The sequence below is a fragment of the Clarias gariepinus genome, chromosome 4 (genome assembly GCF_024256425.1).
Source record: "Clarias gariepinus isolate MV-2021 ecotype Netherlands chromosome 4, CGAR_prim_01v2, whole genome shotgun sequence".
NCBI classification, from domain to species: Eukaryota; Metazoa; Chordata; class Actinopteri; order Siluriformes; family Clariidae; genus Clarias; species Clarias gariepinus.
Genome location: NC_071103.1, coordinates 33,765,418 through 33,786,639, shown reverse-complemented (window position 1 = coordinate 33,786,639; position 21,222 = coordinate 33,765,418). Strand labels below are relative to the sequence as shown.

General features: G+C 37.1%; 1 protein-coding gene across 3 annotated transcripts in view; it reads right to left on the bottom strand.

Annotated features, from left to right (window-relative positions):
* Positions 1–5,731: 5,731 nt before the first annotated feature.
* fars2 (phenylalanyl-tRNA synthetase 2, mitochondrial) overlaps positions 5,732–21,222 on the bottom strand; it is a 165,393-nt gene continuing 149,902 nt past the window's right edge. For all 3 annotated transcript variants that reach the window (XM_053493643.1, XM_053493644.1, XM_053493642.1), the window contains exon 7: positions 5,732–6,489. In XM_053493643.1, the coding sequence (XP_053349618.1) occupies positions 6,351–6,489 (139 nt within the window). In that variant the 3' untranslated portion in view covers positions 5,732–6,350. The remainder of the gene's footprint in view (positions 6,490–21,222) is intronic.

Here is a 21,222-nt window from a genome sequence, read left to right as displayed (position 1 = left end):
TGTTTCAAATAGCACCCCATCCAGGGATGTTATATTTAGTATCAGGTTTTCAGTTCGGCAAATCTAGGAACATTGCGATTTAAGACACTGCCAGGCTTTGCCTGCTGAAGAGAGCAGTGCAGGCTGGTTCTCCTGTTGCTTGCAGTAGGGCCCAGTGGATTTTGCCTGCATCATGGGAGTTTAAGAGGTGGACCTGCGGCAGTGGTGTGATTAATACAGGTGTCACCTGGAGAGCCAGCCTGGGAGCACAGGCACGTCCCTTAACAGGATCTGATCTAAATAATTACACAACATAATATACTCTTGCTATAGCCTGCGGCTCACGTTAATGCTAGTATTAACCCTATTTCTGACAGGACTGGATATATGACACTTCCAGGTGTTAACTCTTTACTTTATAGACCCTTTATGTTATTACCTTTACCATACAGTAGGTACAGAAAGTATTCTCTTTGTAATATTGCAGTCATTTGCTAAAATCATTTAAGTTCACTTTTTCCTCATTAATGTATACACAGCACCCCGTATTGACAGAAAAACACAGAATTGTTGACATTTTTGCAGATTTATTAAAATTCAGACCCTTTGCTCAGTATTTAGTAGAAGCACTAATACAGCAACAAGTTTTTTACACCAGGATTTGGGGATCCTCTGCCATTCCTTCTTGCAGATCCTCTCCAGTTCTGCTAGGTTGGATGCCTTGTGGCCTAAGCCTACTGGGATAGGCTCCAGTATAGATGATGAGTGAGTGAGTTTAAGGATGTACATTTCTATAAACAGGGCTATACACAGTCTTTTAAAAGCAATTGCCCTCTTGCTGAAAATTATATAATCAATGCTTTTACATTTCTCTTTCTTAATTAACAAACTATTCAACATCGATAGCAAATCATTTAAGCATTTGGCAGATGCCCTTATCCAGAGCGACTTACATTTTCAGCTCATTATACATCTGAGCACTTGAGGGCCTTGCTCAAGGGCCCAACAGGGACATATTGTCATGGGATTTAAACCTGGGACCTTCCGAACCGTAGTCCAAAGCCTTAACCACTGAATCATCTGAATCTACTGAATCTATTCATACAAATCATCCATCAAACAAGTCTCTGTGAATGAGCTCCTTGTATAGAAACAATAAAATGTTAGAACAAGCTCATTAATATATACCTGTGCTTGATTTACAGCCAGCATTACTGTCCGAATTGCCGTTATAAAAATAAATCAATACCTTCTGACCAATCTGCTGCCAGTCATACTTTTTGCACACTACTTATGTGAAGTGCACATAAAGGACTATCATGTTTCATATGGTCTATAGAGGCATGCTAACACCCTGTTATAAGCCTTGATTTGACATGTTTCTCCATGGAATACTTCCTGCCTTTATGAAGCACAGTAATGATGCAGGTACACGTCTCTCGCTGCGTCGTTAGACACCTGCTGCCTAGCTCTCTTCTAGAGTTTACACTAAGTGTGTTAAATTCTTGCTAACTGCCTGGATGAGTCTGATACCATTTAGCTCCAACAGATTAGAGGAATGACAACATTGGTCTGAGTCTACATGAAGTAGACTTGTCATCCTGCCAGAAAGAAGAGAGTTGATGACTGTGATCACACCTCGGTATAAGGTTTTGTCCAGTCCTAAGGGATCTTTATGATGACGACGATTCCCAAGCTGTCAGTGGTCCAGCATAAAATTAGACCTGTGATCCTATAGCTTTATTATATGCTTCCTTTATGAATTTTTGCTACCCTATGATGTAGCAAAACGTTTTCTACACCATCCCCGATTAGGGCTGTTGTAACAATCTGGATACGTATTCCGAGACCTAGGTCTTGTATAAATTTCTATATTCTTATCTTTATGAAAGAATATTGAATCTACGGGTCACAGTGGAGGGTCGATATTTCCTCAGATGAGACTATATCACCATAAACGTCTTTCTTAATGCCCCAGGGTACAGCACTCTAACCCCTTTCCTTATTTCCACCCCACAGAGGATGACGGATGCTTTGTTTGCTTTTTCCCCTCATGTAATTTCCACCAATTGATCCACACCGCTCTCTGTGGTATTTGCCTGCCTCTGGTCATGGTATTGACCCACACTGTGTTCCACTGCTTCCAGACAAGCCGGTATTCGAACCCCCAAAATCAACTCTCTCATTCTCATAGAGGTGGAAGACTGAACATCGTCCAATTTCCCACACGCTCTACAGTCCCTTGATTTGAAGTTATAGCGCAAAGAACTTTAAATTAACTCCAACCTTCAGCCCACCACCCAAGGGCAAGGTGTTAGTTTGGCTTATATAAAAGTAACAAAGTGGTGTTTTTTTTTTTCTTGGAAAACTTCTCTCTGTACAAAGTTCTTCTTATACTCTCTTACACACGTTTGTTTCAATAAAGTGCTTTTTTTCCCCCACCCAAAAAAAAATGGGAATAAAAAAGACTGGAATTAAAAGTGACAGTACAATATGTATTTTTCCTCCTGTTTTTATACAGCAGTATAACACGGTCATATTTCTTAAAAAAATCAATCGAACCTTGAACCATCACATCCGCAAAACAAGTGGGTTCCCAACACTCAACTCAAGAAAAGAAGAAAATATTTTTGCCAATCATTTTTATGTCCAACCTAACCATAAAAAAAAAATGCATAATATAATTTTGCATATCCAAAGTGGCTCTGAGCAAACGTAACACAATAAGACAAAAAACGTTAAAACCCCAGAGTATAGGCTCAGTGCTCAAAAATACGTGCAGCATGCATTCAGCTTTTGATTGCTAAACACATTCATTACTCCGACTGCAATTGAACTCAATCCCAAAAGAGGCTATCCCGTCTTTCTATTGTTACCCTTCATAAACATGGGAGGGACACACACACACACACACACAATACAGAAATGATTTGTATGCAAAACACTCTTTTCTTTGCCACGTTCCAACAAATGTCATATTGGTGGCTGGAAGTTTTCCCCAACCTGTCCCAGTGTACATCTGCACCAGAGCAAAGGTTCCACTGCTTACTCCAACACACAATAGTGGGACTGAGGGACTCACGACTGTGTTTGTTTTTAAATGCCTGCCTAATGAAAAAGAAAAAAAAGGAACAATAGCAAAATGAAATATTTGTAAGAAGTGAGCACATTGTGCTGTCACTTGCAAACTTACTGACCTGCTCGACATTTTTAATAACAACTTGCCTTGTCTAGTCTTACTCTATGTTAAGCTCATGAATTAAAAGTCCTAATGAATAAGTAAAAAAAGAAAGAAAAACAACTGAAGTGCACTATAATAGCTCCTGTTATATTCTTTGGCATTCCGGTAAACAAGTCACACAGTTAATGTTAAAGCTAGAAACTAGGATTACAAATCTCATTAGTAAGAAATCCAATTAAAGCACTTTGCTTATTCGAAGTGCTATTGACCAGCACTGACAACACTTCTAAAAGAATCATAATTACAAACTTAGGCGAATTTGAACTAATATTATTATACGAAAGTTAAAAACGACTGCGTGATAAAACAGTAAAACAAATGGTTTCATTTTAAATCATAATCTCTTTTGTCCTCTATAGTGCTTATCCTGTACAGGGTCACGGGAAGGCTGGAGCCTATCCCAGGGCACTCGGGACACAAGATGGGGTTTACCCTGGGTGGGGTGCAAACCCACGGTAGTGCACAAGCACACACATTAGGAGCAATGTACAAATGCTAATTAACCTACCGACGGGACTCGAACCCTCAACCCCAGAGGTATGAGGCCACAGTGCTAACTACTACACCACTGTGTTACCTTTAAATTATAACAATAATAGTAATAGAAAAACAAGGCGGCTATTTGCTTAGGACCGTCGCCTTCCACCTTCAGGATCTGGGTTTGATTCCCAGCCAGGATCGATTCCTGCCTCTGTGTGCATGGAGTTTGCATGTTCTCCCTGTGCTTGGCGGGTTTCCTCCGGGCACTCCGATGTCCTCTCACAGTCCAGTGAGTGTGTAAATGAGTGTGTGAGTGTCTCCTGGGATAGACTCCAGGCCTACGCGACCCTGTATACAGGATAAAGCGGTGTAGACAATAAGTAAGTGAGTAAATAACACAAAAATTCCACTGATTATTAAGTACATTCAGGTCATTAGCTGTACCCATCACTCAGAAATAGGGTCAATCTCGACTCATTAGACCACATGACCTTTTTCCATTGCTCCAAAGCCCAATCCTTATGCCACCAAGCATATTCAAGAACTTTTTTCTGATGAATAACAAGTGGTTTTCTCATGGCCAAACACCTGTTCAGTCCCAATGCTCCTACGTTCACTATTAAACACAGCTAATTTTTACTGTTGATTTTTTTTAAAGTGCAACTTCACCCAGTGTTTAAGTTATTAATACATTCATGATTTTTTCCCCCAACCTCATTTCCTTCCAGGTTTTGATAATGTGTTGAAGGGTTCCTAACCTAGTTAAAGTAATTCAACTCAAATCTCCTGAGTTGTTGTCTTTGCTTGGTGCAGCCCAATATTTTGACCATTCTAAAACGGCAACTTTTTGGCCTACATACATACACACACACACCAATCAGACAAAACATTACAATGTGAAACATCATGCCCAGTATTGTGTCGGTAGGTTCCCCTTGTGCCACCTAGGTACAGTAGCTCTGGCTCCTTGGAGCATGGCTCTGCACAGCCTCTGGGGGTGTGCTGTGGTGGCTGACACCGGGACGTTGGCAGCAGACCTTTGAGTGCTGTGGGTGGACAGCTGTGGACTGGACTAGACTGTCTGGTAGTGAGTACTGTAGAGATGTTGGTTTAAAAATGAACAATGATTAGATTTTTAGTTTTACGTGTCCAGACTGTAAAGATTTTAGAACATTTATTCACCGGCGACTCGGTCTTATTTTATTTATGTATTTTTGTCCAACTGTTATTGTATTGTACTTATTTTGTTAGTGACTGCAAAAAGTTTAGAACTCATATCATAAGCATCATTGGCTAAGAAACACCCCAAAACCCAAAACCCCAACCAGAGTGGTGTTCAGGTGCAAACAGAAACAAACACAAAAGTCTTGGCAATGGCCAACTCATGGTTGATTAATTTTCACAGCCCCTAAAACTCAGTTTTTTTTTTTCAATAAACATATATAGGCTAAGTGGCGTTCCCTTGCCAGCGCACTACAATAAACTTGTTCTGTCCTTTGCAGTATGCACTATTTTCACAGTGGCTGTATAAAAAACTTATAATCCAAACTGCACAGATATGTGCCAGCAACACAGCATAGTTCAGTAATATATATATATATATATATATATATATATATATATATATATATATATATATATAAAAAATATATATATAGTGGATAAGTCAGATAGAACGAAAGTTATCATTACTTTTATAAGTGTAAATTTTACCACTGCTTGAATTCACTGGCGAAAAGTTGCGATATACTGTAAGAGGAATAAAGCACTTTCGCAGGTGCGAAAACAATAAACTTTGAGGTAGTAACAGTTACTCAGATTCAGTCCTGGAACTCTAATGAATAATTAATTGAAAACTATAATTAATTTACCTCTAATTATTTTTCTTATACCAGCAAGCCCCTGTACAAATTACTTATTTAATCTCATTTATCACATAATGAATAAAAATCAGTAACATTTATTTATTAAATAACAATGCAGGTGTCCTGCCAAGCAAAAAAATTATAGTTGTTCAGACAGCAGCAGCAATTTGTCCAATGTTGAGTTTATTATTAACCATCCAAATCTCTACAAAACTTAACATTACATTACAGGACCTGTTAGCTATCAGATTTTGGAAGTATTTAATTGTTTAGAAATGCAAAATAAGAAATAAGTGCAAAGCAAGCCTTTCTTGACTATTTTCCTTTGGTCTTCCCTGCTGGCTGGAATCCACTGGAGTAGAGAGACTACAGAATGTCTGCATTAAATCAAAGGCCTTTCCCTCCGGGCGACACGCTGCTGTGATGGAGGTATTTAAGATCAGCTTCTCAGCGCTTCAGATGCAAGGTTACTGCAGGCGGCAGGAGAAGAGGGATTTAAGAACACTGCATGTGTTCGGTATAAGAGTGATGAAACTGGTAAAATGAGGGAGATCAAGGTCCACAGTGCATGTGGGAGCAGAAGATTTTTGTTTATAACAACAAATAATGCAGCCAGAAGTGAGTTAATGGCCGAGTATGAAACGATGAAATGTAGAGTCTGTGCAAGCCGTTTCTTTGAAGCGATGACCTCCTGCCTTATCGAAGTTTTTCAACCAACAACAATGCGTTCTGTGAGAAATCACATTCTTCATGTTGCCTTTGAGTGGCTGCAGCCTGAGGAGGAATCAGAATCTCCCTTGTACACCCAGTTCTCTCTCAGCTGCCTGTTCGATGGCCTGGTGAATCAGACGCACTTCTTCCTGGCTCAGAGTTCTCTCCATGTGACGGTACACGATGCGGTAACAGTGGCTCACCTTCTTGGTCCTGGAGGGGAAACACAGAGTGGAGAGTAATTGAGTTAGATGAAAATCCAACAGACTAAAAGAAGACAATTTAGAAATTGTAAAAACAAAAAATTTATAATAATAATAATAATAATAATAATAATAATAGAAAATGTTATTAAAATTTTCAGATCTATGTAAAGTGATCTATTCAGGTGTACTCTGGTGTGCAGATTCTATACATACAGTAAAAGACACAATTATTCAAACAATGTCAGGTGACCTAAGTATATGTGGTAAAAAATTATGATCATGATGGTCATTGGTGATCATTAGCACTTTTTCGCTGCTGTCTAGAGTTAATCCATGTCTCGGGTCAAAGACTGCCACGGATGTCCTAAAGTTAGATGATGTAAAATTGGAGATCCTTCCAGGGTTATGGGAACCCCTGGACACTGTCAGAATTACGTGCAAGCTCAACAGCATTTAGCTAATGTCAGCTTCATTGAAATGTATGCCCTTTCCTTGTCTGAGTAAATATACACTGCCTGGCAAAAATAAAGTCGCCATTTTAAAAGGGTCAACTTACTGACCTGCATGAAGCAAAGAAAACAACTAATGAGATTGAAGTTACTGGAACTGGGTTAAGAGGCCCTTTATACATTATTAAAACCTGGCAGGATAAAGCTGAACTGTCAACCTTGAGGAAAAAATGTGTTCAATGTGTCTTGTAATTTGAAATAATTTGAATAATAACCCATGCAGCAAAAAATAAACAAACAAACAAACAAACAAACAAAAAAACATTGAAGTGAAATAGAGCTATGGTCAAGTACCATGTATAGGACTTAAATTATTTTTTGTTAATTAAAAAAAGGAAATCTGTCCCGTCTCAGCTAGTCAGCTAATTAGGTTTCTTAATTAGCTAGTTAGTTTGTTAATTTATGTTGTTAATATATGTTGTATGTAGCACCTTGGTCCTGGAGGAACGTTGTTTCGTCTCACTGTGTACTAAACCGTATATATGGTTGAAATGACAATAAAAGCCTACTTGACTTGACTTGAAGTACCACATGGTTTCCTGTCTGTTAAAGTGTGAATTATTTCCAAGTTTATGCACTTCTTTCCCCCCATGATTCTTTAAACTTAATATTTAACCTAACAGCCTATTATCTGCATCACACATACACCAAAAAGTGCCGGATCAAGTGATTAAAACTAAATGACTAACAGGTTGACTATTGCAGAAGCAGCCACTGGGATTCCGGCATGGTGTGTGTTGTATGCAAGGTTTCATCACATTCACTTTGCCAGTACCAGATTTTCTGTCACGTAGACCAGGCTGGTGTGTGTCGCAGTCCAAGCTCATGTGACCAGGCACGGAGAGCAAACAGCCTGACAGGAACTGGGTATAAATCCCACAAACCATTCTCTCTAGGCATTGCAGTTTTTTTTTTTTTGTTAAACTGTTTTTTTTTGGTTACTTTTCATGACACCTTTATAAAAAGCATAAGATCTCTTGTACTGTATATTGTTTAAATGCAAAAAAAATAAAAATAAAAATAAAAAATAAATGAAGAAATCACTGATGATTATACAGAGCACTTACACAAAGCAGCTTTACAGGAATACAAATTCTGGATATAAATGTATGTTAATGTATGAACCCATCCTCATTTAGGTGATATGTTGTTAAAAGGGAATAGGATAGATAGAAAATGTAGTTTTTATATGAATGATTAAATTATGCATGCTGTCCTGGGAAAACCTGTCAAATTACAGTGTATCTAAATTCCTAAAAATGACCAAAATTATAGAAAATGCTGATTAAAATAGAGCTTTTCTGCCTATGACACTGTTTAGGTTATGGAAACTGTCTAAAAAAACACATGCATAAACAGTAAAAATATTTAAATAAAAATTTTAGATAAACTTCAGTAATAAATAAGTCTTTATACATGATAGTTTTATACATGATGTCAAAAATTCAATTTTTCTTTGTTATCTTCAAGGCATTGTTCTTATTCTGTTGCTAAGCAACCTGAAAAAAAAAATGCTTGCTTTAGATGCCAGAACATCTCCGGGTTTTTGTTAATGAATTTACTTGTTTATTTTGATAAAAGTCAATCTGTGTTGAGAAAGTGAAAGAATTTCTTTTAGATGATGTCACAGTGCAGAACACAGCACTCTTCATTCTCAAATGATCCAATTAGATTTTTTAATCTGTTGTATTCAACTGTGCCTATTTTATTTAATTAAACATGAATAAATCCACATTGTGGTTCAAAAAGCTTTTTCATGCTGTTTCTAATAAAAAAAAAAGTCAAATGATATTATTAGAAACAATCGTATTATTGTGCTTCTTCACTTAAAACACAGATTTGAGAATTTCCCAGTACTTGGTACAGGCCCTGTTTTGCTTTAATGGCACTGTGGAATGCTGGTAATGATGATCTGTATTAAATTAAATCCATGTCATGTCATGTAAAGTGGGATTAAATTCAAGAGAAATTTGACCTTTTGTACAAATTTGCCTAAATTTGATTAGTGACCCAGAAATAGAGCAGATGCTTTAGTCTTTAAAAAAGATCACTAAGACTAAAAAGCAGTGCTTACCCATCTAATTAAACGTTTAGAGAGCAATCATTAAAATTTTATTTTGCATTATTTTACTATCTTTGGAAATTAAAATTTTTGCAATTTTTATGTTTAAAATCAATATCAGTGAAATTATTATACTCTGATTAACCATAACATTATATCAACTTGTCTTGATTTCTTTTCCCACCAAAACATTGGTTGGACCACACGGGCCAGGCTTCGCTCCTGTTGCCCTTTGGCAATTGTCACAGTAGCTACAGCTACAATAATCTTGTTATAATGGCATGTGGAATTGGGTGGGATATATTAGGCAAAAAAAAAAAACTTTTTTCCTAAAGTTGCTAAGTTTCATGGATCATGGGTAGCCAAGGCTCATTTATGCACATGTTAAGTAAAGGCTGGCCCGTAAAGTCCAATTCAATAGAAGACCTGAAAAGGTTAATGCTGGTTCCAATAGAAAGTTGTCAGAACACACAGGTCATTAGTGTTCTGGTGGGAAAATCTGGGATCCTACTCAATGTTAGGCAGGTGAAAAAAATGTTATGGTTGATTGGTGTACATGGTTTTTTCATGTCTAAGGTAATAAAAGTGCATGTATTTAAAAAAACAAGTCAAAAGCACATTTATTTAAACTTAAAAATGTGCCCAAATACTTATTTACTACAAAAATGTATTTTCTTTCTTGTAAGTTACCAAATATGGTTCTCCACCTGATTAAAGCTACAAAACGCACTGGCAGGTGATGATCTATTGAAATGGATGGGATGTATTCAAATCCCATTTCCCACTTTCTTATTTATTGACACAAATCTCTAAGATTTTATGAATCATGATGAGTTGCCATATGGTAGGATCATGGCTTACCTGGTAGTGACAAGATCAGCAAGTTGCTGGCATGGAGGATGAGATTTTTAAACATTCTCAAACAATTTTTAAGAGACCTAAAGCTTCTCATGGCTTGTAGATCTGTCCATATTAGGTTCTATCTATTTTCTAATTCTTTCTGCGGTCATTCCTGACAAATTCACTTACAGCACAGGGGTACAGGGTCATATGATGGTAAGGAATTTTAAATGCCAGGATGGTATCAGAAGTAAGTGAACCTTAATATATTTTTTTATATTTACGATCATTTTTGCATGTTAAATTCAGTGCCATATGCAAGCTAATGAAAAGTGGGATTAATGATTTTTAAGTAAGAGCATTTCACATTCCACGCATAATACATTCATGGCGGCTCTCTACATCTCTCTATATCTGTAATCCCGTGCGATGCACTGTAAAGATGCTTTCAAGAAATCTGAATTATTTATGTCCTTACTATACAAAACCATCTGCTTTACTACGGCTTTATGTAATGCCAGTGTATTTTGCCTAAGCTCTACCTTCACTGCTATGCTACAGCTAATTAAGTTAAAAAGTGGTGGAGCCAGGGCAAGCCACAATTTTGAAACTATAGTCACCTTTTACGAGAATTGTGTGGGAAAGGGCTTAACACTGATAATCTTATTACAATGGCACATGTCAAGGTTTACGATGTATTGGACAGCAAAATCTCAAAAAGTGGTCATCCGGTGACATGGTGACAGGGTGACAGGGTATGGGCACTCAAATCTCATTGATCCCACAGAAGACCTATTGCAACACAAATTGATTAAAAGGTAATGATGGCTCTAATAGAACAGTGTCAGAACACACAACGCATCACATTTTGCTGTATATGGTGCTGCATTAGGACTGGAACATGGTCCAATGGAAAAAGGTGCACGGCACAGCACACCTTTAAAGGTTAATGTTTCAGCGAGATACGCAATATAAGACAAGTGGTTTTAATGTTAGGGCTAATCAGTGTATTTGGCCCTAATGCGCAAAACAACATTAACATGCTAAAAAAGGTAATATACAGTTAGTTTTAGTCTTCCGGCTGCTCCCGTTAAGGGGTTGCCACAGCAGACGAACTGGTTCGCACAACAGTTTGGCACAGGTTGTACGCTGGATGCCCTTCCTGATGCAACCCTTCCATACCAGTCCCCAAAAAAGGTAATGTAGAACTGAGCAAAAGTCTTAAACCACAAATCATTTCTTTGTATTTTGCCTCGAAAGAGTCAGACGTTCTTGTATTTTTAATGTAGTCTTGAGTAATAGCTTTCCAGGCTCTCATTTTCAGTCCAGTCACTGTACCTGACCTGTTTTACAGGAATGTTTTTTTTTGTTTGTTAAGCAACACAGTGACCTATGAATCATTCAAACATTGATCTTAGACATTCATCTAACTCAAGGCATGTGAGAACCCATCCAACTCAAGGCGTAAACCAGTGGGAAACAGGTGCATTGTAAGTGATTAGTCTACTGGTGATGCTGAACACTGAGTGGTTGGAACAGACAAGAGGGGAAATGAGGTTGCTGCTGAAGTTGTTTCATAACCCACCAGTTTTTAAATTGTATGTTTAGGCACTTTGCACACTGTCACAGTAAAGCATTTGTTACATTTCCTTAATTTATTCTACAATGTTTAATTTAATTTAATATGAAGAAATAGCAGTACTGTAACCGGCACAATTGGTTGCTTAAATACACATTCTGGAGTGACGTGCGTGACGTAGACAGATGCTTTAATCTTGTGTTAATTTCAGTGTCTGTGAATGAAAGCAAGTAGCAATAATTATTCTTTATCTCGCTTCTCTGCAGCTGAAACAACAACTCACTTTACCGAAGGGGAAATACAACATCTGTGCCTAAATTAGATCTTGGATGAGTGTGATCAGCAGGGAATCTCATCTGCAAATGACTGACATACTGGGAAAGATCATACTCCTGTGTGCTGTGAAAGCACAGATAATTAGTCCAACTACAGGCGGGGAAAAAAGTGAACCAAATAAAGAGGAACATAGGATATGCGAAAGCAATTAACGTGCCAAAAATAACCCAAAAAAACTTGCAACTTCGAAATCCCAGATTTGTGAAAACAGGCACCTGCAAAAATAGATGGCAAACGTCATGGGTGTGCAGCGCTAAATACTTGCGGAAGAATTTTCTGTGACACTCAGCCAAATATCGAGTCCGTGTGAGCATTGCAAATGAGAACTGGTGACAAATTTGGGCCACCGCTGATTGCCAATGGGAAATGGCATTATGGATCGTGCAGCCAAGGAGGCTAATTGGATAAAGTCGTTTTCTAAACAGTGAATTGCTTTATTTATTGTTTTTTTATTTTATAACAATCGACTCAACATAATAATTTGAACTCACTCATTCAAGAGTATTTAATTATTAAAAATAAAACAAAAACATTTCCATTCGAACAGATAATGAAGCCATCCTGGGCCGTATCTGATGCTTTTATTAATGGTTTATGCATAGCTTCCTACACCCTTCCTTTTCTTCGCAGCCATGAAAAACATCTGATATTTCCAGTGAGCACACAGGTGTTCAATAATTCACCCACTATGGGAAGGTGAACAGTAATCCAAACACACAATACCATTTTATTGAAGCCTTCTCCATTTTATTGTGTGGTAGAAGTTCGAGTTTTGGGAGACGGCAGGTGCAGTTATTCCTGGCACTTTTTTTTTTTTTTTAGGAGTATGAAAGAGCAACATGAGCAGACAAATGAAGCACAGAGCTGATTGATATGTGGGAGGATATACTGTTGCATATTTAGGCTGAACATACAGTATTTCAAATGTCACTGAATCACAAGGGGGCTGATATTTATGATACTGGTCCAGCATCAGCATCATTATACAGAGCGTTACAGCGGGTAGAATAGAGACGTGGGTTTAGGTTGTCTTTTTTTCAGGGTGTTATAGCTTAGCACTTATAGCTAGAGTTGAACAATTTAATCAATTATGCAATTTAAACAATATTTTGTCAGTCAGTTCAATAATTTGAAGCAATAGATTGGTTTTCAACTTAGAATCACTTGGCTTTTTTCATGACTAAAATAATATTTACAAATATTAAATTGTCTAAATGACGAATGCCTTTAAGATGCAATGTAGCTTATGCAGAAAATGCAAACTTCTCCCATCTTTCGCAAATTATTGCACTTTTTGAGAGCATCACACACACACATATGACTTTTTTCATTATGAGCTACGAGATGTGCCCGTGACTTTGTTGGCGTAGAATTTAATTGCACACTCATACGTGTGTTTTTAAAAAATGTACAACCATCTGTTAAATTTTGGAAAGAACCAATATTTTTACATGTTACTGTGAAGTGCGCGTAATAAAGCTATGAGATTGTGACTATTAAGTAGATTTCAATCGCACACTCATACAGTATGCTTATATTAAAAAATGTACAGCACCATCTTTTGAAATGAACAATAGAATTTTTTAAGGTATGCTTAATTAGCGTATCTTCTCTTTCCATGGGTGAATTGTGATGAAACAAAGCCCATATTTTACCTTAAGCTCGGCCAAATACGCATATGAAAACCCCATTAAAATTTATCCAGTAGTTTTTATGTGATGCATGCACAAACAAACAAACAGACAGACAGACAAAAATTCCCCAAAACATCTTGATGTGTTCTATTACTCATCTTACATCTCCCAAAATTATTTTTTCGCAAATATCCTTAATGTACTGTACACACATGACAACTTTACCTATATGTAAAAGATAGATGACACCCTGAAAAAAACAAAACAATAAAGCCACGTCTCTGTTCTACCCATTATGTTGCTATGAGACAATGGTGGCTCAAACTGTTAAGATTCCAGGTTACTGATCGGAAGGTCAGGGGTTCAGGCCCCAGCACTAATAAGTTAGATAAATAACCCTATCTGCTCCAGGCGAACTGTATCCTGGCTCACCCTGTGCTCTGAACTCGGCTTCCTAACTGGTTCCATGTTGGACTGGAGTGTGGGGCAGAAAAAGATCGCTTTGTACAAGACATAACATTTTAACAATATACAATTGATCGACAGGTTGAGTTGATCGAACAAGTGATAGACAGTCTATCTAAGATTCACAGCTCTACACATAGCTAGCCATTTTATGTGAATCTTACCCAATACTACTTGAAACTAGCAAGAGCATTGCAGTTTGCATTTTGCATGATCCCCAGCTTGAAATGTTCTAGGAGTGTTTCAAAATTTTAAGATTTTGAAAGATGAAACATTTCTCGATCCAAATGTTCCTAAACCCCTAACATTCAGAAAATATTTTATTTTTTAAAATCCTGTTTTTTTTTTTTTTTTTTTTGCATAACATTTCTCCTAGAACATTGCAATCTGAGCATTTGCAATGTTTTATCAGTCATGTTTTATCATCTTTTTGCTTAATTGTAATGTAAGCTGAGGCCTGATTGGTCAAAAGGTAAGGAAGGAAAAAAAAAACCTACTTGGCTACACTTGTTTAGTGCTTAGTGATTTGAAACTCCTATCTTTATACTTTTTTCTTGTAACCCCTACAGAGAGCCAGTTCGTGCTGAATCAAACCTTCTTTACAAGAATGGGAGTCATTTCTGATCCCTCTACCACCACTACACCTTGCTTTACATTCACGAAAGGCTAAGTGCAGCATGTAATGCTTCGAACTGTAAGCAAAACCAACGGAACAGGTGACGGCATCGTGGTTGCACCCTGAAACCTGCTACTGCACTCTGCTGCACTGCTCTCACTCCACTTCACATCTCAGTTTGTGTCTCTGATGAGATATACACACACTAGGCTTTCTTTAGTGCCTCTGTGGCCTCAAATAAACAGTTGAGGAATGAGTATTGAGTCCCACAATATTTGCATTTTTTTTCTTGCATTTTTTCGCTTCATCATTTTCATTTCCCATTCTACTATGTCTTGCTCAAAGGGCTGTAGTTGAATGAGAGGAGAAGTCCAGTTTGCATGATTAGAAAAAGATTTTTAACAATTACGATCACGGTGGTGTATCCCTTTTAAACAAAACACAAAAAGCATAATTTATTTCTGAGGATAAACCACAGAGATATAGTACTGTTTAGACAGATCTGAGTTGTTCTTATTTCCAACCCGGAGTTCAGTTCATTTAAGTTAAATATTATATATACATTAATATATGTATTTAATCCCAGTGCAAAAAGGCCTCAACTTCAGCGACTGCATAAGTGGAACTCGAGGGCACCAGCAAGTCTAGTTTTTCTTGTTCATAATCTAAATGGCTGAAATACCCTTAAAACATAATTGAAACAAGAAAGCTAAATAAAAAAGTTGAGACATTTGACCTTATTTTGACCTTGATCCCTCCATCCTTCTATCAGTATGGTCGAGGTTACCAGATATAAGAACCAGATGTTACTATTATTTACACTCTGGGTGTTATGTTTGTGTGTGTGTGTGTGTGTGTGTGTGTGTGTGTGTGTGGGCTAAAGTGAAAGATTTTTTATTTTTTAAGTAACCATGCAATAAAGACCTTTAGTCACTGCACTACTGTCATCCTGCAAACCAAACAGTGGAGCAACAAATAAGAAGTTTATTAGCTGGCACGATATCTAGAGATTTATAAGCAAGGAAGGAAGGAAAGAAGCAAGCAAGAATTCAAGAAATAAAGGAAGGAAAGGAGGGAGGAAGGGAGGAAGGAAGCAGGGAAGGAAGGAAAGAAGGAAAGAAGAGATTAAGCAAAGAATGAAGAAATAGGATGAAGGAAGCAAGGAAGGAAGGAAGGAAGGAAAGAAGAAATGAAGCAAGGGATGGATGGAGGGAGGGAGAAAGCAAGGAAGGAAAGATTGAAGGAAAAAAGAAACACAAAAAGAAAGTATATAAACAAATAAGTAAGCAAGCAAGCATATGTCTGTCTGTCTGTTTCAAAGTCACTAAGATTTGATTTATTTGACAAAAAAAGCACTTACATTCCAAAAAAAAATAAAAAATAAAATCTTAGACAATCCTAAAATGCCTCTTAACATGTAAACAACATCAACACAATTTTTTTTGCAATCTAATTTTTTCTAAAAAGATCAAATATGATTTATCCTTTTTTCCCCTACCTGATAGCCAAGGCACTCTGATTATAAACCTGACCAGTGCCTCATTGCCCTCCCGAGTTGTTACTATAGTAACAATACTGTTTGAGAAGACATACATTTATTAGGTCATTAATATAAATGTGATTTGCCTTATGGTCAGCATTCATAGAAAATTAATGAACACCTTCTGACCGATCAGAATCGAGAATTCAACAGCGCTGTGAGAGAATTATTTAGTACGTAGTCAATTGTAAACCAGATTGAACTCTGGGATAATAAATGGTGCATGTAACACGCCCGACCTAATCATGTTTTGTGGTTTGCAGCAGCATAAAGGTCTTGCAAAGCTCAGTGTCCCTAGAAATTAGTTGAAAGTGTGTTGCTGATAGCTGATTTGTTATTTTGTAATTTGTATTCGAGGTGAATATTCAATTCATGTGAAGCATGTTTCCATATTATGATGCCTTTTATATACTTCTTAGTAAAAGAATGTGAGAAAAGGAAACTAAAACGATCATGTCATTTCATTTAAAGGGATCACATGGAGGCCAATGGTAATAAACTCAAAGTTTCTTTCATATAAACTGCACAAGGCTGACTTACAGGAGCACATCCAGTAAGTGTGCTTGCATTTCAGAGAGGAAACCAATCGTGCAAGCTGACACCCTCCGACAGGCTCAGCTCGGACATAAGGAAGACGAGTAGACAGGGAAAATTCATTCAGTGGGCTCCTAATGATTTCCAACAGGGAGTGGTACTAACAGCTCAGGCACTCAAGCAACGTGATATTCTGTGAAGTGAGAACCATTGTTGTTTTCTAATGTGATAATAAGCTGAAGGGGCAGCCTGAGCTTTCCATTACGAGCTTCCTGGAAAGCACACTCGGTCAGAAATGAAAATATAATGGCGGAAACGTCAGCGGATCTTAAGAGAATGCCTTCAGAGTGTCTAACGGGATTTTTCAGATCATACACATGACCCAATCACAGGATGTCTCATGTTTCCTGAATCATTCTTTTACAATTTGACCAGCAAAAAAATCACTTTGAAATATTCCCATGCCAGGCATAGTAAAAATCTATTGATGGGAAAAATCTGGTCATTCAGTACATTCAGGTCATCAGCCCTAAACATAAGGCTATAGGTGCATTGCTTGATGCAGAACAGTAATTTGACCCTTTTGAAACACAGTAACATTTTTGCCACGACCACAGGATATGTCTTCTGACGTTTTTTTTTAAAAGATCACTTTTCCCCCATTCTTATAGGGATATACCCATTGACGAATCGACAACCCATACCTCCATGCTTGTATGCACTCCACTGCTGTAACAAGATTGGCTTAAAAGTTAATCACATAAACGAGTAGGTGTACAGGTGTTCCTACCAAAGTGCTCGATGAGTGTACAGTAAATCTTAGATCAAAAAATGTTCAAAAGAATGCAGAGGTTTATTTTTGTAATCAGGCATTTATTCTGATCTTTATGACCCAAAACTGACCCTGAGGTCAAATCCATACTCAAGTTTAATTAGAACTCAAGTTCAATTAGTCCTTTCTTTACAACATCTTCAAAACAAATCCTATTTCCACCAACAAGTGTTCCTGTGTGCGTATTTTAATACAATATCTGACCCAGTTCCATTCACTGCTCAAAAGGCACTTAAACTGCACAGTGAGCAAAGCTGTGACAATTGAAGATTTGACACCAGAGATGGAACACCAGATTGGAAAACCAACACACACATAAACACACATTCAAAACAAAGTGCAATTTATCCTGTAAAACTAACCTACTGGAATATTTTTGGGAAGTGGGAAGAAACTGGAAAACCTGCATAGAAGGTAAAGGAACTGGACAAGAACTGGGTGTGACGTCACCCACAGGGTTTAAGAAAGAAAGGTTTTGAGCTCATCATCACTGCAGGAACTGACTCTGACCTAAACCAAAGTTAATCCATAAATGGGCAAAAGGGCAGAACAAGTTGAGCAAGTCGATGCAGGCTGGAACCTGCCTACTTACCTCACTTACCACAAGCTAGTTAGCTTTGCTTTAGTTTAGCTAAAATTCGATGGTGGCTGACATTAATTTATATGCTAATGCATTTGATTGAACGCCCTAATCCATTCACCATCATCCATTGGTAAGTTAAACCACACCAATTCCAGTTAGCTAGTTAGCTAAAGTGATGCACAGTACACAGCTAGCAATTTGATACCTGTGATAAAGCTGTCATGCAAATCAACTAAGCCTCTCATTCTGCATAATTTTATGGCTTAATATAATTTTATCTTATAAATTAAATAAAAATTAATCCCCTGTGCAGTTGTCATGAATGGGAAATCTAAAGAAAAACAAAACCATTTGTCCCAGGCTGTTAATGTTTATTTCTGTTTTAAAGCTGGATATTTTAACATGAGGGTCTATAGGGATTGACTCACATTTGGATCCCTGGTGGTCATTCGAGGAACTGCACGTTTTGACACTTTCATGTTGCACTAATTTTTCAAAATACACATTGCACAGAGGATTTTTTTTCCAAACCAGGGCCCCTGGAGCTGTGAGGTGGCAATGCTGCACACTATGTCATCATGCCACCTTATTACAGAAAACAATGACTTAGCCAGATTTTTTTTTTTAGAACTGACCAGGACAAAAAAAAAAAAAGGGACTGGTTCAGACAGATGTTGAATTCCATAAAATATTGATGTTAAAATCATGGAATTCATATTTTTGTCATTTGCATTTTTTTTTAGGAATTTTTTAGGCAAGTGTGTCCTGGGGTAAATAGACTAATCATCTGTGTTGATGCTAAATAAACGTAAACCTACAGTAGCTGGCTAATTATGATGTTTAAAACAAAATTTAATAGCACAATTGTGATTTTTATTAGGTCTCTTCTGTAATTTCTAGCAAATTTAGTCATCTATCATTTACACCTGTCAGCAGTCCAGCAAAGCATACAGTATGCATGGTCATAAAATCAATTTCAACATGCCATAACTGTGAATGTGGTTAAAACGTCACTAAAAAGTTCTGAAGGAAAATGTCATTTTCAGAATTTCATATAAATGGCAAAAAAACCCAACAAAGTTTCATCACTCTGAGGGTTTTTCTGAAACTCACACGTGCGTGCACACACTGGTTTTTGGTGATACACCCGAAGAATAGCAGAGCAAGAATTCTTCGGTGAGGCAATTTGGCTAGTTCTATTTTGAGTTTTTGATTAAATCCTGCCGTTAGAAGAGGGACGTTCTTCTCATCTGCAGCCTCTCTCTCTTCTCTGGTGTGGAAGGGAAAAACCCAAAAAATCGATTTACATTTGATTAAGAGCTACAGACTTGGGCGGCTCAAGTCACTGCACACGTTATTCCCGTCGTATTAATCCAACAACTAATTTATTTTCTAATTATACCTGACGGACAAGGAGGGTAACGGAGTGCGGCGGCTGCATAGATGAAGGTTCTGTGAAGGAGGTTTAAATGGGGTTATTGGGTTGAAAGTTACACAAGCTGACAAACACTGTCATAACATGAACCAACCTTCGCCATGGGAACTAGTGTGTCTACTCAGAGATGAAAGGAAGTCAAACTATCATGTTTGATTAAAGGGACTCCACAGACGTTTCTAAAGAGTTAATGTGAGTGCATGCGCTTCAAATCAGACAAACACCTACAGTACATCTTAACATGGCTTAAACCAACATTTTTACACGTTATTATAGTGTCAGGATTGTCAAATATCACCGCAGGGTTTATAAGATAAAGTTGAACATTTGTACAAATGTTCCAAGATGTACACATTCCAAAAGTTTTTATCTTGGTAAGATGTGGGAACTGTTGTGCAGAAATGGTATACCATGCATAAAAGATGATATCGCAAAGCTGCTGCAAACACCATCTTTATGCCTCATCCTGAAACGTTTGCAATGCATGACCTGTGCAAGGCTGGAAGTAAGAAAAAAATGCTGTCATTTTCCACAAGCCTTCTGAAACCATAATACATCAACAACTGATGTTGTACATTACAGTATACATGGCCCTAAATGAATAAATCCTAAAAGGGAGGCAGGTATTCAAAGTGGAGTAAAGCATGCCTGTAGTGAGGATTTAATACAGAACATCAATATTCAGTTTTCAGACATAACTACAGACTTAAGCTCTATTTAGAAGTTGCATAAGTGTTATGCATGTGGGTTGAAGTCTGAATAAAAACAGAGGCGCATTTCAGACAGGCATGATTCTGACCTTAACTGTTACGCATGCACGATTTCAGCGATACTGAGCGCGGAACATCATGTAGTCTAGTGTACTGTCTGAAAGTTTGATGAAAATTTAATGTAAACTCCTACCATGTGTGACATTTCTAGTTGGCCAAAACGTTATTCAACATGGAAGTGACCAATCTTGCTTCTCTAAAAATTTTAAGTTGCTAACTTTAGCCGTTTCGGAGAGATGATTTTATATGTGCCGAAAAAAAGGCAAATTTTTCAGTGTTATGCTGTCTCGCTTTAAACAATAATACCATAAAATGGAAATTATTCATTTATTATTAATTATTTATTTATAATAAAATAATTAATTGTTTCGTTGAGTATTGATACTAAAATTGGTGTATGCTTCTAGAAGCATTTGACCTGTAAAAAATGCTGCTTTAATTAAACCATTCCTTGCAAAAGAAAATGGTTAAATTTTTCCCCCTAATTACTAACAACAGTGTGTTTGTTTAAATGCTCTAAATTAGATGCACACCTTATGTTATATGGCCATAGAAAACTATAGTTCATTTAGTAAAATGTGCTTCGTACTACTGTAGCCAATAATTACTGTTGACACATATACCATTTAAATTCCAGGACTTAAAAGTTAAAAGCAAAAAATCTGTAGTGTACGTAACCATGTCAAATTCATGTTGCAATATCTAAACAATTTTGCATTTTAAAATAATACACATTTTCAGGTACATGTCTTTTTATGTGAAATCAAAATTGGCCAAGTTTCATTTGTATGACAGTTAAGAACATAGAAAGATTTGAGTTCAAAAAGGTTACGGACACTACATAAAAGTGCATGAAATTGCATTTAGCAAATGTGTTAAATCTGATAAAAATATAAATGCGTATGCATATTTACAAAAAAATGTAGCATTGATCAGGAAATTGAAAGCATTAAGAATTATAAAAAATGTTGTTATAGATCCCATCTGAAAATTCACTTTTTCCCC